We start from the raw sequence: 20,954 nt of genomic DNA on the forward strand, positions 1-20,954 counted from the left end.
TTGAGGCCTTAGGACAATGATGCTGGAAGCCCTGAGCTGGTCTCCCTTGATTGCACTGAGTGGTACCTCACTGGTGCCAGAAATCCCCCCATTGACACTTCCTGCTTTGATGCTACCCCTGCCCCATTCACACCTCCATGCTAGGATGCAAACCTCTGAGGGAGGAAGATGGTCAGACATTTTCTGGCTAAAGGGGACATCAGAGAGCCAGTGTGGGAGAAGGAGAAAATGGAGGCCCAGAGTGGGGAGAGCATGTGCTGTATATTACATAGATACCCGTGACAGAGACAAGGTTAGAACTGAGGCCTCTGCCTCCCAGGCACTGCTAAACCTAGACTTTACCTGCTCTCTGATCTCTGTCTGATAACCTGTCTCAGGCCACAGCTAACCCTCAAGGAGGATGGCCTGGGCCTGGGGTGTTTGAGGTGAGCTGCTCTTGTCATTAAAACAACCGCTCACTTTCTTCTGGGTGTCATTGTTTGACTTGCTTTTCAATCTGACTCTCACTAGAAGGGTGGGGGTAAGTGGAGGAGGCTTGTTACCTGGGGCGCTCACCAAAGGGCAGGAAGGAGGTTATCCTTAGTGAATGAAGAGCCTCTTTCTGTGTCATTTCCTGTGTTTGCAATCCCCGCGTCTTGCTCTGGTATCCATGTGCCTGTCTCCCTGAGTCTTGGAACTTTCCAAGACTTCTCTCTCTCCCATCTGCTCTCCTTTGGAGCTTTCTCTCTTAGTCTTGTAACTTGTCCTCTCTCTCCTTCTGGTGATTGACATCCTGTGTCTCTGGGCAGATTTTACTGGGATCTGACCATGCTGCTGCTGATGGTGGGAAACCTGATCATCATTCCTGTTGGCATCACCTTCTTCAAGGATGAGAACACCACACCGTGGATCGTCTTCAACGTGGTATCAGACACATTCTTCCTGATCGATTTGGTCCTCAACTTCCGCACAGGGATTGTGGTGGAGGACAACACAGAGATCATTCTGGACCCGCAACGGATAAAGATGAAGTACCTAAAAAGCTGGTTTGTGGTGGATTTCATCTCCTCCATTCCTGTGGACTACATCTTCCTCATTGTGGAGACACGCATTGACTCAGAGGTCTATAAGACTGCTCGGGCCCTGCGAATCGTCCGATTCACCAAGATCCTCAGCCTCCTGCGCCTCTTGCGTCTCTCCCGCCTCATTCGATATATTCACCAGTGGGAAGAGGTGAGTGATCAGACCAAATCTCTTGGGATAAAGGGGTATTTTCTCAGGTGAAGAGAAGAACCAGCAAGCAGGTAATCTCAGATAGTTGGACTGTACTGTCAGATTATAGCAGGCATACCTGCTCCAAGAGGAGAAATATTGGTAATTTCTTGGTCTCTTGTCGTGTGTTAGATACTACACAAAGCACTGTGCACACAGTATTCCATTGAAGTCCATAACAACCATAGAACATATAGGTACATGGAGACCCTTGTTTTTCACATGAAGAAACTGAGAGACAGAGATGAAATGATTTACACAAGGTCAAATGGTGAACCTGGAACATGGAGCTCACTGACTCCAGAGCCTGCCCTGATAACAACTGCACCATATTTGGGGGATTGTAAACGCTAAGTCTTTGGGGGCCTGGCAGGGAATGTGAATGGGTGAAAAGGGCCAGTTGGGGACAGTAATGAGGGTGATGGAATTGGGTTAACTGAGGAACATACCTTCCGTCTGTATTGAGCAGCTTCTTCTTGGTTCTAGCTAATTGCTGCCACATAGGAATAGGCCAAAGAGGTTGATAGATCTACAGCTATATCATGAGAAGCAGAAGTCTTGATTTTTATACAGATTTTGTTGGCAATTATCTTAGATTGAGTTTTTCTGGAGCAGACCCTCAGAGGAGGATTATGTGAAAGTGATTTTCATGGTAGCATTCCTAGGTAAACCTGATAAGGGAATGGAGAAGAGAGACAGGGAAAGGTCCAAAGCCAAGCAAGTGTGGGACATTTAGCAAAGTTCTATGGAGGGTGATTTTTGACCAATCTCATGAGGAGCTCTGCAGACAGTATACACCATACATTGATGTTGTCCCAATTACAGAAAAGAGTTGGAATGTTGCTATCCCCTTACTTGTCAGTCAGTGGTTTGGGGCCTCCCCACCCTCAGTGCAAGCAGCCAAAACAGTTTCCAGCAGTCTGGGAAAGGCCTCTGATACAGACACTGGAGGAGGTAAAGTGCCTGGGGAGCCTGGAGTCCTGTGCACAATCACTGTAAAGGGATCCTAGGGGCTGTGGGAATCGGCTACAGCAACTAAAGAAAAAATTGTAAATGAACTGTGTGGGCCAGCACCATTCTAAACAATCCTAACTCATCCATGAGCTGGAGCAGTTATCTGTAGGAGGAAAAAAGGAGGGCCACAGGGAAGAAGCATGGGTGACCTTGCTGGGCACTTCAGTCTGTGTTCACCACCCACCCATGTTACTTGTTTTGGCAGCAACAGCAGGCAGGCTAGCCTGGGGGTACCTGGAGTTGTGGGGAGTCGTGTTTTACGAGACACCCACATTGGCATGTGGAGTGGGCTATGCTGGGAAGGCTTCTTGCTGGGTACATTTCTTGCTGCTTCTCGCTGCTGGTCTCCTGACCTCCAGGACCCCTGCTTGATCAGATGGAAAGTTCCATGATAAGATTACAAAGTCCTCTACCCCCACCCCCAGCAGCAGCCTGGGCCCTGGCTGGCAGCATCCATGGCTGATGGTTGGGGCACCGGCAGATTCAGGTCAGAGGCGTCATGAACACATGTGTCGTGAAGAAGTGCCTACACCAGCTTGGCAGAATTGCTCTGTGGCAGAAATTCTCTTTGGCTTAGAAATTTACATTATTCCTGCTGACAAAGAGGAGCAATGACTTGCCCAAGGTCATGCAGCAGAACTTTGGCAGAACTGGGGCAGAATCGAGTTGGCTCTCTTGGCTCCCATCAGTGTGGCAGTCTCTGCCTGGTGTAATGGAATGCTCAAGGGCTTTGGAGCTAGAATGACACATTTGAGACCAAAGTTAAAATGCCAGCTCTGCATTCCTAGTTGTGTGACCTTGGTGCCACCTTGTCTCTCTGAGCTTCATTCTTTCTATCTGCACAATGGGTGTGAGAATTTCCTGATGGCTGTGGAGGCCTTCACATGAATCCTGGTGCAGAAGAGCCATTTAATAAATATTACCCTGTTGTCTTGGTAATATTTCATTGTTTCCTCACACATAGCTGGAAAGGTAGACAGGGCAAAACTTATCACCCCTATTTTCCAGAGAGGAAATTGAAGATGAGAAGGGTCAGTTGCCCCAGGGGTGGTATTTTTGACCAAGACTTCTGTTCCCTGATTCCATGACTTTGACTCCATTAATATTCTCTCTGATGGCTGGGTACATCCCCAGTGGGTGATGGACTCCATTCAGTCCAGCAGGTCCTTGCTGAGCATCTACCTGTGCTCTGTCCTGGGTGGGACAGTGGGGACCAGAGGAGTAGGGACGACTCCCAACTGAGATCAGAAAGGGGAAAAGTGTGGTGGGTGATGGGGTGGAGAGCAGGGAAGATTTTGTGTCAGGTTGATTTGTGTTACCTGTGGGACATCTAGGTCCAGAGAGATGTTACCATGTGGGTCTGAGCTCAGGACTGAGAAGGGACAATTCCTATAGTGGTCGGTGTCTGTGAAGGAAGGTTAGAGGCATATTTCGCAGGATGCCCTGAGAGGCTTATCTCCTGGTTTCTGTACCAGGTAGAAATGGCTCCCTCAGAACCTGAGAAACCCTTCAACTTCTATTGGTCTTGGACTCGGAATTAGACTGTCATCAAAGCAGAGATGTGTTGGCTCCCTCCCTTCTCTGGCACTGGTTTTGGTCTCCAGACTCCAGCACTCTGGGGGCTGATTTGCTCCCCACTTAGGGCTGGGGCTCTAGTGGCCATGCTATTTGGTGGGAGTTGGCAGAGTTGCTGGCTGCCGGGCCAGGTGAATCTTGGGACTGAGCTAAGCTCTTCTTTACTGTCCCTATGCTGTACATTCTGGGGCTCAGGCCCAGGGTTACCGTCCCCATTGTTCCTCTGGCCTGGCTATCCTCTGGACTCCCCAGAATTGATCTGGCAAGCTCCAGTCCCCACCTCTCCTTAGGGGAGGTAGAAGGCCCAGGAGGCCTTAGGTCAAGTCTCTGAACTGTACATCACTATCCAATCTCATGGGGCAGGAAGGGAGATCCCAGGAGGCCAGATAAATGACTCTCCACTCCCTCCACATATGCCCTTATCTCTCCTACCAGCTGGGGAGGAAATTGCTTTGAGCTAGTTTCTGCCAGGCACACAGCCCAGCCAAGGGCTCCACTCAACCCCTGGGATTGGATTGGGGTTTCCCAGCTGGCCTCGGCATCCTGTCTCCAGGTCCTTTCCAACCCATCCCAGCCCTAGGACTTCTCCCAGCCTTAGTTTGTCCTGGAACAGCAGTATGAAGACCCTTTGAGGCCTGGGGTCTATAGGAGAGCTGGGGAGGGAAGTATATAGTTTATATTAAGTATATATCTCCTCTTCAAGTCCTTATGTGAATCTCTTTCCTTCTTTGGGTCTCAGTTTCCCCAACTGTCAGGGAAGTGCTGGTGTCCGAGGCTATGGCTCCCTGAGGCTTAGTCCCCAGCTCCCATTTCTCTTGGTAAAAATGGTGTTAGCTGATCCTGAGCACATGGTTGTGGCTGATGGGGCCTAAAGGAGGAAGCTCCAGGGGCAGGGGCCATGGGGAGTCTGCTTCTCCCAGACTGGGAAAGCTTTCCAAAGATGAAGCCGTGGAGTGGTGAGGCTCCTGAACCTCAGGTTCAGCTGTCTTCCTGAGCTAGTCCCAGTGCTACAGCCCAGGAGGTTTCCCAAATGTTGGTGGCAGGAGGATGGAGTGTTCAGGGCAGGTGCAAGCCACCCTCACAGGGGATGCAGCCTCTGCCTCCATCCTAGGCGATCTAGGTCAGCAGCCTCCTTCCCAAGCCTCTCCCAGCCAGCCTCTTCCCTCCCTCTGAGGTGTGAGCTTGTTACAGGCATGCAAGCTATTGTTAGAAACCTTGGTTGCCCCCCTTCAGATGTTCCCCTGCAGGGCCCAGCACTCCAGTGACCCATCCCAGAAGCCTCTTCTCTCCCTCAGCAACCTAGAACGGCAGAAAGAGGGCTGTAGGCTGTGTGGCCTCTGACAAGTCCCTCCCTCTGAGGGCCTTGAGTTCTCCATCTCTCTGACTTGAGTGGTAGGGGATAACACAGAGGAGTGGTCATGGGAGCCAGAGATGGCCCACTCTGCTGGCCCTAGGAAGGGACCCAGTGTGACTCTCAGTCCAGGTACTACAGGGTGTGCTCAGGATACCCTTGCCTGGCCACCCTCTCAGGCTTGGAGTGCTGCCCTCCATGCAGGAACACTTGTTCCTGAGACCTAGGTAGACGTGTGTTCTTTTCCTTAAAGAGCAAATGAGTCTCTGGGAGGGAACTCAATCAGGTCCCAAGAAGAGATCTTGATGGAAACTCATGGCAACCTGAATGCTGATTTCTGGGGTCCCCCAGGACTGAGAAAGCAACTCTGTTTGAAGGGCTGGGAAAGAGGGTGAAAGAAAATAACTAACAGAGTACCTACTATGCAGAGTAGCACTGTGTGCCACCCGGGGACATTATTACACCTGGCCCCCAAGACAGCCCTGAGAACTGACACTTACTGACCCATTCCACAGATAATGAGGCTCTGAGGGGAAAGACACTTGCCCAAGGTGAAAGACATGTTGCTATGTCCTGCACTGCAGATGACAAACTGCAGGAGTGGGAGTGAGCCATGCCGGGTGGGCAAAGTGTGAGCTGCCCAGACCTTGCCTGGCAAGGCCTGTGGTAGCCTGGAAATGAAGGTGCTCAACCCCCACAGTCAAAACCAACATCATAAAAGGGGGTTTTAATGAAAATAAAGAGCAAGGCAAATATTTGCACAGTGCAGCTGAGTGGCACGTGGGCTGTGGCCCTAGCCCATGGGACATACGAGTATCAGGCAGCTTCTCCCAGCAACATCCTGTCTTGTTCTCAGCAACCAAATCGTGGGACTAGTGCTGGGGTGGGTGAGTATACTCCTAGCCTGAATGGATGTGCCCCCGACCCACAATTCCCAGGAGGCTCAACTCTGACCTTGATGGTACGCTGGCTTTGCAGTGTTTGGGAACCAGTTGCAGTGCCCTCCCCCACCCCACAGCCTCCCCACATCTGACTCCTCCTTCCTTCCCACCAGGCACTGCCACCACATGCTCTGTGTGGGACGCACCAGTCTGCCCTTTTTTATTTCCACTGTATACACTGGCGGGAGCCCTGTTCACCACCAGCCCCATCACTGTCATTGTCACCTTCACCTTCGTCATTAAGCACTTCTCGGTTCCTGAGACCCTGCCACGTGCTCTGTGGCATTTTCATTGCTGAGATCACAATAGGGCAAAATTAGACAAAGACTTGATCTTGGAAGGTTAGTTATGAAGAAAAGAAAAACATAAGTGATGCGAAAGAGGGCCCTGCGTGAACACATTCCAACCCCGATGCCTTAGGACCCAGAGCGATTTATAGAAAGGAGCAGTATGTATGGACTGTGACAGGCTGGGGCACTTTGTAGACATGGCTGGAGGCTTCCTGTAGCTCCTCTATGTCCCCTTCATTCATTTAAGCATACATGCATATATTCAGACAATCAGCAGATGTTTCTCATGCCCCTGTGCTAAGCATGGAGGAATGCAGAAGTGAAAAATACAGAAAAGAGCCCTGCCTTGTGGAGCTGTATGACAGTAAGTAAATGTCACTTTAGATAGTGAGAATTCCACGGAGGAAATAAATGAGGGCAAAGAGTCATAATGAGGGTGGGAGGTGAGGGCCATTGGCTACTTCACATAGAGGGGTCAGGAAGGCCTCTCCAGGGAAGCAGTCAAGACAGGAGGATGAGGAGGAGCTGGAGGAAAGACGATGGACTAGCAAGCCCCATACTGAGCCCCGAGGCTGGCCCATTCAAGGACCTGAGGGAAGGCCAGTGTGGCAGAAGGTGGAAGGCCTTGGGCTGAGGGTGGGATGTGGGTTAGGCAGATAGTCAGGGGCCAGGACACTGAGGCCACAGTTAGCAGAGAGAGTGCACTCTGAGGTGCAAAGGGAAGTCACTGGAAGTTTTGAAGTGGAAGAGTGACAAGATCTGATTGAGGTCTCGAAGAGCTCTGTTTCTTGGTTGAGAATGGATTAGAGGTTCAGGGAGCCTCATCGGGAGGTTGGGGCAGTCATTTGGAGTGTTTGGAATAGGGTCTTACTGGGATTGCAGTAAAGTATATTATTTGAGGATGTCTTCATGGGAAGTGGGGCTCAAAGGAACTAGATTGGTGTTGGATTGGGTATGGGGCTGGGGTGAGAGAATGGGAGGAATCAGGCTGGCTGTTGGGTTTTTGTTGCTCAGCTACATGAAGAGTGATGCCATTTGTGAGCTGGGAGGAACAGTTTGGGATGGATCCATATGGAGATAGACAGGGAGACAGCTGAACAGATGAGCCCATCTGTCACTCTTGTCTACCTGTGTGTCTTGGGCATAACAGAAACAAGGAAATGGGATATCTCAGGGATTGGAGAGAGAACAACAGGAAGGCCTCAGGTAAGGAAGATCATCATTCCTTGTGGCGGAGGCAGAACAGCAGCATCCTGGGGATCTCCTTATCCAGTGAGACTCCCTACAGGGTTTGCATAGAGATACCCCAGACTGATACCCTCCACAGCCAGGGAAATCTTCAGCTGTGTCTGTGTCTGTGTCTGTGGCTGCAGGATCTGTGGGCAGCTGTGCAGGACAGCAACACCTGGAAGGGGGTTGCTGAGAGCCTGGCCAGTCTGCTGCGTAGCCCACTGCACCCTGCGTATCTGTCTCTCATGCTGAGTTCCTACCCACTCCTTCTCATGTTGCTCTCCTGGGTGTGACTGACTTCCCAAAACAACACTCTGAGCTCTGAGTGAGCAGGGGCACTTTCTTCCCTGCCCCCCCACAGGGAGGGAGAGTTATTGGGTACTGACACAGGCTGACCTTTTGCAGATTGTGGAGTAGATGTTTGGGTCATTCCGAGGGTACTGCCCTGAGACCCAGGGAAGAAGGGCCCTGTTGGGCTCATAGTCTGGGGGCTCTCTGAAACTCTTTCTAGATCAGACTGGGGTACCTGGGACCTAGCATTCCTGACACAAACAGCCAGAAGTCTGCTTCCTGGGCCTGTGTAGGCCCCTACTCAGGTCCCTGCTCATGTACACTCCCCTGACCCTTCACAGGAAGCTGTCGGTAGTGGTGGCATGGATGGAGCTTGGTTGTGGCCTGAGGTTCCTCACTGTGGAACAGAGTCAGAGAAGAGAGGTGGCCCATGTTCTGGTGTGGTTTTCTGAAGTTCTAGTTTAGAGCTGGGCCCTCCAGGGTGTTATGATGGTGTATTCTGTCAAGGTAGGACCACAGAATGTTTCCTTTAACAGTTTTTCAGCCTGATTTACAACTTGAAATACGTAAGCTTGTAGTTTGTAGAACAATTTGTCCCCTTGTCTTGACACTCCAGTATCAGGGGTAGGCATATATCTATGGAGCTAGGCATATAGTTCAGGAGCTAGGTACTCAGTCCAGTGAGTCCAAGAGCTGCTGTCCTTCCCGCTGCTGACCACTGTCTCTGCAGCCCGTGTCATTGGCTCTCAACCGAGAGTCGAAATATCTAGGTTCTGTCTCTTTGGGCCTCAGTTTCCCCTTCTGAAATGGATTTCAACTAAGTCTCTGTGACATTCAACAGTCCATAATTTTGACCTAATGCCTCTGTCTAAGAGGGGTGTCTCTGCCTGGGAACAGTATGGAGGGACCAGAACTGGATGGCTGGAGGCACCCCCACAAAGTCTCCCAGGCCAGAAGCAAGGCTAGAACTTCCACAGACCTTCCTCAAGATGTCTCTTCACTTCTCCATCCCCTGACTACCCTGTCACCACAACTTCTGCCATGCATGAGTCCCTATCATATACTAGTGTGGCACTTTTGGGAGGATGAAGGTGAGTCAGGGATGAATCCCCACTTGGATCCTGCCCTGCCACACTACAGCCTCCCACTCGGTACTACCAGTGGAAAAGGGCAGGTGCAGTGGGCTGGGCTTGTGAGCGTGCTTCTCATACATCTTCACTGAAGTATAAGGGAACGCATATTGCTAATACATATTAACTAATCATAAAGATTAATTATTAATAACAACTTATCAGTTCATAATGGCTTATAATTTATTGAATACTTCTATACTCAGTACTAAGTACTTTATATGTATAATTTAATCCTTTTGACAACTCACTCAGTTAAGGATTTTATCATCATTTTGCAGATGACAAAATATGATCAGAGAGGTTTAGGGACACTCTCAAGGTCATGCAGCTAGGAGTTGTGTCAGAACTGGGACTAGGATCATCTGTCTGAACATGGAACCTGTGGGCCTGTGCAGCTCTATCTACAGTTCCATGGCTGGCTTTGGCAGAGCCCACTGCTCCTGGGTGGGTTCTGAGAGTTCAATGACAGATTTAGGAAAACATCACGCCCTGAGCTTGATTCCAGACCATGGTCCCTAAGGAACCCTCAGGATGACAGGCCAGAGAACTCTGGTGTATCAATGCCCTAGCCAAGCTGAAGAGGTGGGCTGCAAGGGGCTCCAGGGAGCCTCTTCCCACATGTCTTGGATGGCTGCACCTCCTGTGGGAGGTGCCCGTATCTGCGTGGATGCCCAGAGCATCCCTCTAAGACCCACACCTGCAGCGTGCCTCTTCTAGTGCCCTCCCTCCCCGGCCCCAGCCTGATCTCCTGCTGAGCAGGTGCTCTGCGTTGAAAGTGGAGACAGTGCCCACAGCTGCTCAGGATCTGGCCAGGAGGGGGTCACCACTCCTCCTGTCCTCTCACCTAACTCTGCCAACATCTCCACCTCTGCTGGCAGATCTTCCACATGACCTACGACCTGGCCAGTGCCGTGGTGCGCATTGTGAACCTCATCGGCATGATGCTCCTGCTCTGCCACTGGGACGGCTGCCTGCAGTTCCTGGTGCCCATGCTGCAGGACTTTCCCGACGACTGCTGGGTGTCCATCAACCACATGGTGGTGAGTGCACCCAGGAGGCCCTCGCTCTGGGCTGGGGGTTCCTTCTCCAGAGGTCCAAATGATAGAGAGGATTGACAGCTCAGAACTCCTGAATCCCGGCACGTGACTGCCCGGAGGGCACATGTCTGTATTCATTCCAGGCCGAGCTTTGCTCAGTCCAGGAATCCGCTCCCAGGGCTCTCGGCTGAGGGCTGTTACCACCACCTTCTTACAGCCTCACCTGTTGCAGGGAGCCCTGATATTTGGCCTAATTTTACCCAAGGAGACTAAACCTAGGTGACCTCCTGTTCTATCAGTGTGACAAAGCTGGGCTGAAGGTTCCCACCCTCTTACTTCTGGCCCCTAGAAGCTGAGCCCGGGAAAACAGAAGCCTGCAAGGGCACTATTTGTGTCACACATGTACCACCAGATTTTACAGTGTGACTTTCTGCTCCAGGGGCAGAGCTGGGCTGTCACCGTTCCCCAGTGGATACATGGGTGGCACCTTGAGCACAGAGGGCAGAGAGGACAGAGCCTGCCCCCTCCTTTAGCCTTGTGGGTGGGTGAGAGAAGTTGGACTTGGGGCCTTGGAAGCCCTAGGGGAGAGTCCCCCAGCCCTGCTGTGCATGGGAAGGGCTCCTGCAGGGCGGGGACCCGTACCTGTGAGCCCTTCTCTGGCTCCGCTGAGCTCCTGCTTCCCTGTACTCCCTCCCAGATTGTTTGGTTTGGCCTGAAAGCAGATCCCCAGGGCACCAGTGGAGGAAAAATTGGCTTTGAAAGAGGTGAAAGAGACCCTGAGGCATCTTTCAGCATCAAATAGGCCTTTACAAAACAGCTTTTTGATGAGCTAAGTGTAAATGAATTGGCCATATGGGTTGAATTTCCTGGTCCCCAGAGGCTCAGCAGTGAAGGCCAGCCAGAAGCCCAGATTAGAGCACCTAGGGGCTGCCCTTGTTCCCCAAGGCAGGTGGGGGGGGATGACACATGACACAGGACACCCTTCTACCTCTGGAGACCAACTCTGTCCATCCTGCCCTCATCTGGATTGAGCCCCCAGGCCCCAGGAACGAGCCTGGCTCCGTCTAGGATGGTCTGCATGACTGGAACATGGAGGCTCTGTGGCTCTATGCTTTACTTCTTTCAGGGACTAGGGACAGCCTGGTGCCTGCAGAAGTGCTTAGAGCTCTGTGAGTTGTGTCCTGGGTGGGTTTCTGCGTTGTTACTAACATCTCCACCTTGTGAGAGAGACACTGCGAGAGGGCTGTGGCTGGGGTTCTGGCAGCCCCCTTGTTTGGGGCAGGTTCCTCTGTGTGGAGACAAGCCCACACATGCACTAAATTTGTGATGGTCCCTCAGAGCCCAGTGTTCCCCCACTGAGCCTTCCCTGAGAAACTGACTGGCTTTGGAGACAAAAATAGCCAGGAGGGTTGGGGCTGCAGCTCAGTGGCAGAGTGCTTGCCTATCATGTGTGAGGCACTGGGTTCGATCCTCAGCACCACTAAAGATAAATAAAATAAAGGTCCATCAATGACTTAAAAAAAAATAGCCAGGAGCCTCGCTCCCTGCTTCCCTCCTCCTGCCCCACACACCGTGTTCCAGAGAGTCCACCTTTGGGGGCGGTGGGAAGAGAACTGGTGGCCGCTGCCCTGTGGGTACTGGCCGGTGTTCTGTAGGAAGCCAGTTAGCTCGGCAGCTTTAATTTCTGCTCACCCAAAAGGAGGACAGTCTTCTAGAGCCATCCCCCCGCCCCCCCTCCCCCCGGGGAAAGCATATCGGTTTTATAATTGAGGTCAGTGGGGAAATGGGCTTCACTTGACAGCTGTTTAGGGGTGGGGGATGGAGTTATTTCAGCAAGGGAAGGACAGCAGGGTGGCTCAGCCTGGAGCCTGTTGCTACTCAACCAGGAGGCTCCAGGGCAACCCTCAGGGCTGAGGTCAGACCAAGGCTAGGCCAGCTCCCAGCCCTTTGATGGGTCTTCCAGTCTGACCCCTGCCCTCCACTGGAAGAGGATGGCCTAAACGGAGGATCCACTGACACCATAGTCTTGGCCTCTCTGCCACTCACCTAAAGCCTTCGTCTGTCAGCAAGATGGGAGCCTGGGGCTCAGCCACTGGGGAGGAGTTAGGTGGAGGGAGACAAGGCAGCAGGGAATGTCCTAGGTGCCAGTGAGATGGGCCTTCCCCTTCACTGGTCCACGCCCATTTGTGTCTGTCCACAGAACAACTCGTGGGGGAAGCAGTACTCATATGCCCTCTTCAAGGCCATGAGCCACATGCTGTGCATTGGATATGGACGGCAGGCGCCCGTGGGCATGTCTGACGTCTGGCTCACCATGCTCAGCATGATTGTGGGTGCCACCTGCTACGCCATGTTCATCGGCCACGCCACTGCTCTCATCCAGTCCCTGGACTCCTCCCGGCGCCAGTACCAGGAGAAGGTAGGTTGGAGAGCCACGTCCACCCAGGGCTCTCTCAGGAGGACCTGCCCACTGGTCCTTTGTATGAGGGAGCACATGTGTCCAGCCCCCAAATGTCTAGTGTGAGAGACAGAGCAGGGGTCACCTCCTGAATGAGAACTGCTTCACTCCCTGGATTTAAACTTATAAATGTCTCACTATCTGTACCTTCCATGCCTTCCCTGTCCTGTAGCTGGGGGCCTGTCTGTCTGCACTGAGGCATCAGCGCTCTGGGTGTTGTTGAATCCAGTGGGTCTTTTGGGGCCTCATCTCGCTTGGCCTCCTGGTATTTGCAGACTCCTGCTCCTTCTTGGCCTTGCTTGGTTTCCATGACTGCGCGCTCTTGGCTTCCTCCTATCTCTCAGACCAGTCCTACTTGCTCGCCTTTGCTGGCTTCTCTTCTCAGGCGTCACATGGTGGCTGGGCCCTAAGCTCTTTGATTCTCTGCCTCAGTTCCTAGGTGTTCCCGTTCGAGCACCCCCACCCCCGCGTGCTCTGTGTCCATCAGTGGGGCCCAGTTATATAATCAGCTCTACCTCATTGTCAGCCCTGGAGTGTTCATTGGATGCCTCCCTGGATACCTCGACCTCATCACATCCAAAATCAGAACAACCTCCACGGCCCCCTCCACTCCGAGCGGCCACTCTTCCCATATGTGTTCTCTATTAATGGACACGAGGAGCACAGATGCCCAGCCAGAAACCAGGAGCCATGCTTGCCATCTCTGTCACTAACACCCACCTCAAAGCTGTGTCTCCCTTCTCTTCCTCCCAGCCGGCCTCTGTCCACCCTCACTGCCAGCTTCTGCCTCTCCCCAGGTCACCACAGCAGCTTCAACCACAGCAGCTGAGCTGTGGCCTGGAGTCTGGTGGCCTTGGGTCTCCCCGAGCTTCTTCACTGATGAGTTCTAGGAGCATGGGCAGGTTACCTCTCATCGGGTTAAGCCCTGACCTTTATCACCTGATTGGTGGACTCCGACTGTATGATGGGAGAGTATGTGGAGTGCTGTCCTAGGGTTTGTGAGGAGTAATGCAAGTCAAACCCGCAGCACCACATTCGCACAGAGCACAGAGCAGGCCATTCAATATTCATTAGCTAAGCAGGCTCCTCTCTGCCCTCCGTTCTACTCATCACACGGTATTTTAAGAATATATCAGTCTGATTGTATTGTTCCTCTGACTGCTGTCTCCTGGTGGGGTGACCGTCAGATGGCAGCCATTCAGATGTGGAGGCCCAGGTCCTGTGACACTAAGAGGAGAGCTTGGGAGAGCCTGCAGAGCTGGGGTGGGTAGGAGAGCTCACTCCGGGGAGGCAGAAGAAGGTGGAAGAGAATTCTAGGTCAGTCGTCAGGGTGCGCATGAGCAAAGGTGAGTGGCAGGATGGTAAAGAAATCGGTCTGGTTAGAACAGAGGGTTCTGGGTTGAGAATTCGTGGGCTAGGGAGGGGAGGTACAACAGGAATCAGGTGATAAAGGTCAGGGCTTAACCCAGGTCCAGTTAAGGATTAATCTCAGGCCACCATCAGGGCCTAGCCTGTGACCAGGGTTGGGCTCAGTATGTGACAACGTCAGGCTCGATGTGTGGTTAGGGTCGGAACTCAGTCTGAGATGAGGTTGGAAGTTCTTTCTGGGACCAGAATCAGGGATTGATTTAGAAAATGCATCAGGGTTTATAAGTAGGGCCAGTGTCAAGCTGCATTGTGACTTCCCATTTGAGACTTTTTCCTAGGCTAATAGCTCTCTGAGTTTTTCTGATTCACCCATGAATCTCTCTTAAATGTCTTCCCTGCCCACTATCCCCCTGGATCACTTCACCAACCTTTAGTTTCCTGCCCACTGTTCCCTCCTCTCTGTTCACTGTAGGGGGAGTCTCTACAACACAGCTCCAAAAGTGCCAGCTGCCTGTGCCCCCACAGCCAGACAGGAAGTCACTCCCCCACTGGGGCTTTGTACAACTTAGAGAGACATCTTAGGGCAGGTCGACTGGAAGAGCTTGGAGAACATCACCCCTTGATCTTCAGTTGCCCATTGATATCTCTGTGGAACACTAATATTTGAGAACCGGCTCCCCTTTTCTGATTGTTCATTGGGCTGCTGGGACTAACCTTCCTTCCCAGGTGGGAAAAATCTGTGTTAGTGCCTAATCAATACCTCCTGTCTTCTACTCTTGAGGACTCCACCCTCCACCCAAAATGCAGGGGCAGTTGGAGCAAGGTTCACCTGGCACTTCCAGGAGGGGCAGGATCATTCCTTATTTGGTTCAAGCCCCAGGGACTTAGGTTCACAAAGCTCTTGCACCTGAACTTCTGTTTGAAGGTCCTGCTCCACCTTGTGTTTCCCTTGGGCTGGAGCTACTGAGGCCACCATTACAGACATACCCTAAAAAGGGCCAGGCCTCCTTGCCTCTGCCTCTAGCCCTTCTGACCTGCTGCAGTCCTGTCCTGATGACTGTGCCCATTTGTCACTACTGGCAGGAGACAGCTCCTCCTCTTCCAGAGTCAGTGTCTTGTTTGTACTGTAGAAATGACAGACATTCAGAAGAAACTTGATTACCCTTCTGGGCAGTTGGTATCCTGTAACCGGACATTGGACAGTCCCTGTCCCCCCACCCCCCGCCCCTTCTCCACATCTCTATAGTATGGAACACAAGAACAGACACCAAGGGAGCCCCTTCTCCCATGCCCCATGCACTCCAAGAGATGGAGTCAGGGCCATTGTTTTGGGCACAAGCATAGTCATACCCACACCAAGGACATTTAATCTCAAGGAACCAGGGTTGACCAGAAAAGCCCCCAGGATTAGAGCCCGGCTCTGGTCATCAGCTGGGGGTGCCTGGAGGTGACACCCATCTCTTTCCCCCATCCTCAGTATAAGCAGGTGGAGCAGTACATGTCCTTCCACAAGCTCCCGCCCGACACCCGGCAGCGCATCCATGACTACTATGAGCACCGCTACCAGGGCAAGATGTTCGATGAAGAGAGCATCCTGGGCGAGCTGAGTGAGCCACTGCGGGAGGTGAGCTTGCAAGTGGCCTGGGCAGTGGGGGGAGCCCTGCCTTGCTGGCAGGCATCGCCCCTCACCTCCTTCTTCCTGTGTCCCAATCTGTGCAGGAGATCATCAACTTTAACTGCCGGAAACTGGTAGCCTCTATGCCACTGTTTGCCAATGCAGACCCCAACTTTGTAACCTCCATGCTGACCAAGCTCCGCTTTGAGGTCTTCCAGCCAGGGGATTACATCATCCGTGAGGGCACCATTGGCAAGAAGATGTACTTCATCCAGCATGGCGTGGTCAGTGTGCTCACCAAGGGCAACAAGGAGACCAAGCTGGCTGATGGCTCCTATTTTGGAGGTGAGGTGTCCACGGGGGTCTGGGGTAGCAGGGGCCACTAGGGAATAGGCTGGATAGACTCTGGAGGACAGAGGCACTGTCATGGCCTCAGCCTGGAGGTGGGTGTCTCTGAACCCAGTATAGAGGTGTCTTAGTCCATTTGGGCTGACAAAGCACTACAACCTGGTGGCTTAAGAAGAACAGAAATTTATTTCTTACAGCTCCAGAAGCTGGAGTGTGAGGCCAGGGTGCTAGCATGGTCAGGTTCTGGTAAGGGGCCTCTTCCTGGTTGCAGACTGCTGCCATTTCTACTTCCTCACAGGGTGGAAAGAGTGTACTCTCTCTCTCTCTCTGGCTTCTTATAAAAACATCAGTACCATTTATGAGGACTCCTCTCTCATGACCTGGTCACTTCCAAAGCCCCACCTCCAGATACCATCACATTGAGATTAGGGTTTCAGCCTGGGGATTGTGGGATGACACAGATGATCAGCCCTTGCAGGGGATGATCCCAGAGATGGTAAACAATCCCACATCCATTTGGTGGAGGGACTGTCATCCAGTTATGATCACAGCCTGGGGTGGGGTCTTGTGAGCCTGTGAGGCTTCTGCACCAAGCAGTGGGGGACCAAAGTCAGAGCAGGGCAGCCCCCACCCCCACCATGGCCTGGGAGGCTGTGCACACCCCACCCTGATTCCTGATATCCTGGCAGAGATCTGCTTGCTGACCCGGGGCCGGCGTACAGCCAGTGTGAGGGCCGACACCTACTGCCGCCTCTACTCACTGAGTGTGGACAACTTCAATGAGGTGCTGGAGGAGTACCCCATGATGCGGAGGGCCTTCGAGACTGTGGCGTTGGACCGCTTGGACCGTATTGGTGAGGGGACGGGCAGGAGGGTGGGAGGGCAGGAGGGTGGGAGGGCAGGTTCCCTCCTGCAACCTTGCCACCTTTCTGCTCTGGCCTGAGCGCTTGCTCTTGCACTATGCCCTAGGCAAGAAGAATTCCATCCTCCTGCACAAGGTCCAGCATGACCTCAACTCGGGCGTCTTCAACTACCAGGAGAATGAGATCATCCAGCAGATCGTGCAACATGACCGTGAAATGGCCCACTGTGCGCACCGTGTCCAGGCCGGCGCCTCTGCCACCCCAACCCCCACGCCTGTCATCTGGACCCCGCTGATCCAGGCGCCACTGCAGGCTGCCGCTGCCACCACTTCTGTGGCCATAGCTCTCACCCACCACCCTCGCCTGCCTGCTGCCATCTTCCGTCCTCCCCCAGGACCCGGGCTGGGCAACCTCGGGGCTGGGCAGACGCCAAGGCACCTGAAGCGCCTGCAGTCCCTGATCCCTTCTGCTCTGGGCTCCGCCTCACCTGCCAGCAGCCCATCCCAGGTGGACACGCCATCTTCATCTTCCTTCCACATCCAACAGCTGGCTGGATTCTCTGCACCCGCTGGACTGAGCCCTCTCCTGCCCTCGTCCAGCTCGTCCCCTCCGCCAGGGGCCTGTGGCTCCCCACCAGCCCCCACACCATCCACTGCTGCTGCCGCCTCCACCACGGCCGGGTTTGGCCACTTCCACAAGGCTCTGGGTGGCTCCCTGTCTTCGTCCGACTCCCCGCTGCTCACCCCACTGCAGTCAGGGGCCCGTTCCCCGCAAGCTGCCCAGCCACCACCCCCACTGCCGGGGGCCCGGGGAGGCCTGGGACTCCTGGAGCACTTCCTGCCTCCTCCTCCCTCATCCAGGTCCCCGTCATCTAGCCCTGGGCAGCTGGGCCAGCCTCCCGGGGATTTGTCCCCAGGTCTGGCCACTGGCCCACCAAGTACACCAGAGACACCCCCACGGCAGCCCGAGAGGCCATCTTTCATGGCAGGGGCCTCTGGAGGGGCTTCCCCTGTAGCCTTTACCCCCCGAGGAGGTCTTAGCCCCCCTGGCCAGAGCCCAGGCCCCCCAAGAACTTTCCCAAGTGCCCCACCCCGGGCCTCTGGCTCCCATGGTTCCCTGCTGCTGCCACCCGCCTCCAGTCCCCCACCACCCCAGGTTCCTCAGCGCAGGGGCACACCACCCCTCACCCCAGGCCGCCTCACCCAGGACCTCAAGCTTATCTCAGCCTCTCAGCCAGCCCTCCCCCAGGATGGGGCACAGACTCTCCGCAGAGCGTCCCCGCACTCCTCAGGGGAGTCTGTGGCTGCCTTCCCGCTCTTCCCCAGGGCCGGGGGCAGCAGCGGGGGAAGTGGAAGCAGTGGAGGCCTTGGTCCTCCTGGGAGGCCACATGGTGCCGTCCCTGGCCAGCATGTCACTCTGCCTCGGAAGACATCCTCAGGTTCTTTGCCACCCCCTCTTTCATTGTTTGGGGCAAGAGCCACCTCTTCTGGGGGACCCCCTCTGACTGCTGCACCCCAGAGGGAACCTGGGGCCAGGTCTGAGCCTGTGCGCTCCAAACTGCCGTCTAATCTATGAGCCGGGCCCCCCCCCCTCCCTCTCTTTTTTTCCTCCCTTCTTTTCTTCCTTCAGGTTTAACTGTGATTAGGAGATATACCAATAACAATAATAATTATCATTTAAAAAAAATCCCCCCCACACACCCCAGAAAAACAAAAGACAGCAGAAAATAACCAGGTATTCTTAGAGCTATAGATTTTTGGTCACTTGCTTTTATAGACTATTTTAATACTCAGCACTAGAGGGAATGAGGGAGGGAGGGGGAGGGAGCGGGAGGGGAGCAGGCAAGGCCCAAAGGCAAAAGCCAGAGGAAGGCAGGTGGGTTCTCTGGGGTGGGGCAGGGATGGGGGTGACCCATGTCTGGGGTTCCTAGAGCAGACCTGTCATTGTACTCATTTCAGAACAAGAGCTACCATCAGCCCCTTGGCTGTGAACTTGGAGCCCCACTCTGTTGGGGGTCGTCATATTCCTCCAGGAAGGGGCTGTCCTTGGGTGTGTTCCTGGGGAGGCTCAGACACTTGAGTCCTTGGGACAAATTGGGGCCGGGGCCCCAAGGGCCTTGCATTTTTTTCTACTGTTATCGTAGCAAGATATGTATATGAATATGTATATGTATATGTATGTAAGATGTGTATACGTATAGCTATGTAGCGCTCTGTAGAGCCATGTAGATAGCCACTCACATGTGTGCATACATGTGTGCAATCTAGTTTAACCCTATGTTGCCAGGACACCCAGGTCACCTTACATCCAGCAATCCGCCGTGGCCCGCAGGCTGGGCACCGCAGGGTCTGGGGATGTACTCTCTCCAGTCCTCAGGGAAGAGGACCCCCAGGACCTCGCAGCAGACCCTTCTTTCCCCATCTCTGGGCCCAAATCCAGTCCTAGCCTGACCTCTCACCACTGGGAAGCAGAAGACTTGGGGCTGAACCTCGCCCTTCCCAGGGCCTCAAGCACACCGTCACCTCCGTGGCCCTCAGTGTTCCCAGCTAAACAAGGGAGGTGAGGGAACTTCTGTTTATTGAGTCTGCTCTGTGCCAAGCACTGGTTTTGCACTTTACACACATTAACTCCTTCAGTCTCACAAAGACCGTGAGGTGGTACTTTGATTCTCCCCATTTCACAGATGAGGAAAATGAGTTCTTGGTAATTTTTCCAGAATCATGTAAGCAGGAGCAGCAGGGCTGGGACTAATGAGATGTAGATCTGTGCCCACCCAAGGCCAGAGCCTATCAGAAAAGTGTGTTGTGAGGGGATGAGTTAGATGGCCCCAAGCCTGGTGCACAGGGAAGAGATCAGAGTCTGGCCATAATCAGGCTTGGGTTCTAATAGTAGCCCTGCCACTTAGCTTTGGGACCTTGGGCAAATTATCTGACCTTTCTGAATCTGTTACCTCATTTGTAAAATGAAAATGATTATGGTACTGCCTCACAAGGATCTATGAGAACCAGATAAGAAAAAGAACATACGTGAAATGCCCAGCCCAGCGCCTGGCATACAGCATAGTAGGTGCTCAATAAATCACGTTTCTTCTGCCCCCTCCTCATGTGCCCAGCCCATTACTCCAGCGAGCTGTGGTGAGAACCCAGAGAGCTTTGCCTGAGGACTCCAAGTCTTAAAATCTCAGGACTCAGGAGGTGGCCAAGGGAGATGTGTGGACAGTGGTTGGCTTGGGCCAGGCCTTGAGATGTAGGAGGAATTGGAGAGAGGGAGGAAGGCAGGGGGCATGGAGTGGCAGGTGTGGGCCAGAGCACGCGGAGGGGCGATTACCAAGGCAGATGTGGAGCTGGGCTTCGGGAGGAGACTCACGAGCTACAGGGCAGAGGCAGGGCCTTGGATGGCAGGCCACGGGGCTGAGCTGTACTTGGTTCTGAAGGCAACTAGAGGCCACAAGCAGGTTCATGGGGACGGGCACAAAGTGAAAGCGGCTGAAGTATCCCGAGGCTCAACTGTCCTCTCCAATAGGACACTGGCAGAGCCAAGGGCAGAGGCAGGTGTGGCCATAAGACCTGCATGAGGACTGCTTGTCCACGCAGAGCTCTCCATGCTCCAAGCCAGAGGGTAGGCAAGATCAGGTTGCCCTGCGCTGTTCTGGGACAAGAGACAGGCTGAGTTAGTGGCCTGTAGATGGTGTCAGGGAACTGGAGGCAATAATCCAGGAGAGAAGGGGCCAAGGTCCTGGGATCCTAGGTGAAGACTAGCAACCGTTGGCCCGAGTTTCCACAGGGCTGGAAAAGCCTCTTAGGACCCAGAGAGTTCTTAGACCTGATAGGATCTAAGCTTCAACCTGAGTTCTACAAGCCCCCACCTTCTTGCCCCCCAAAGAAGGCAGCTCAGAGGAGGCAGCAGGCCTGGAAGGGGCAGGAGTGGAGTTGGAGGGTCCAGGGCACATGGGGTGAGGATCCCCTTGAGGCCGGGGCCTGGCCTAGCCACCCTCTTCTTGACTCACACCACATTTTATAAACTCTGACCCAGGCTGGCCTCTCTGGGGAGACTGTAGAGAGGCCAGGTCGTCAGTGGGCCCTCCCATCCCTAATCCCCACAAGCAATTTTCAAATCTTCCACTTTTAAAACAGAAAACGGTAAATGCACCGTGTTGTATATTTTATTTAAATAAAAAAATTCCAGCAAA

The 20,954-nt window shown here is 53.5% G+C and overlaps 1 protein-coding gene across 1 annotated transcript in view; it reads left to right on the forward strand.

Annotated features, from left to right (window-relative positions):
• Positions 1-20,954, forward strand: part of Hcn4 (hyperpolarization activated cyclic nucleotide gated potassium channel 4) — a 41,714-nt gene extending 20,760 nt beyond the window's left edge. The window contains exons 2-8 of the mRNA XM_046428134.2: positions 789-1,212; positions 9,955-10,116; positions 12,314-12,532; positions 15,417-15,563; positions 15,659-15,899; positions 16,592-16,756; positions 16,872-20,954. Coding sequence (XP_046284090.1) covers positions 789-1,212; positions 9,955-10,116; positions 12,314-12,532; positions 15,417-15,563; positions 15,659-15,899; positions 16,592-16,756; positions 16,872-18,340 — 2,827 coding nt within the window. The 3' untranslated portion in view covers positions 18,341-20,954. The remainder of the gene's footprint in view (positions 1-788; positions 1,213-9,954; positions 10,117-12,313; positions 12,533-15,416; positions 15,564-15,658; positions 15,900-16,591; positions 16,757-16,871) is intronic.

This window comes from Marmota monax, unplaced genomic scaffold, assembly GCF_021218885.2.
Source record: "Marmota monax isolate L192 unplaced genomic scaffold, Marmota_monax_Labrador192_F-V1.1 WCK01_AAM20220418_F8-fsc00111, whole genome shotgun sequence".
NCBI lineage: Eukaryota > Metazoa > Chordata > Mammalia > Rodentia > Sciuridae > Marmota > Marmota monax.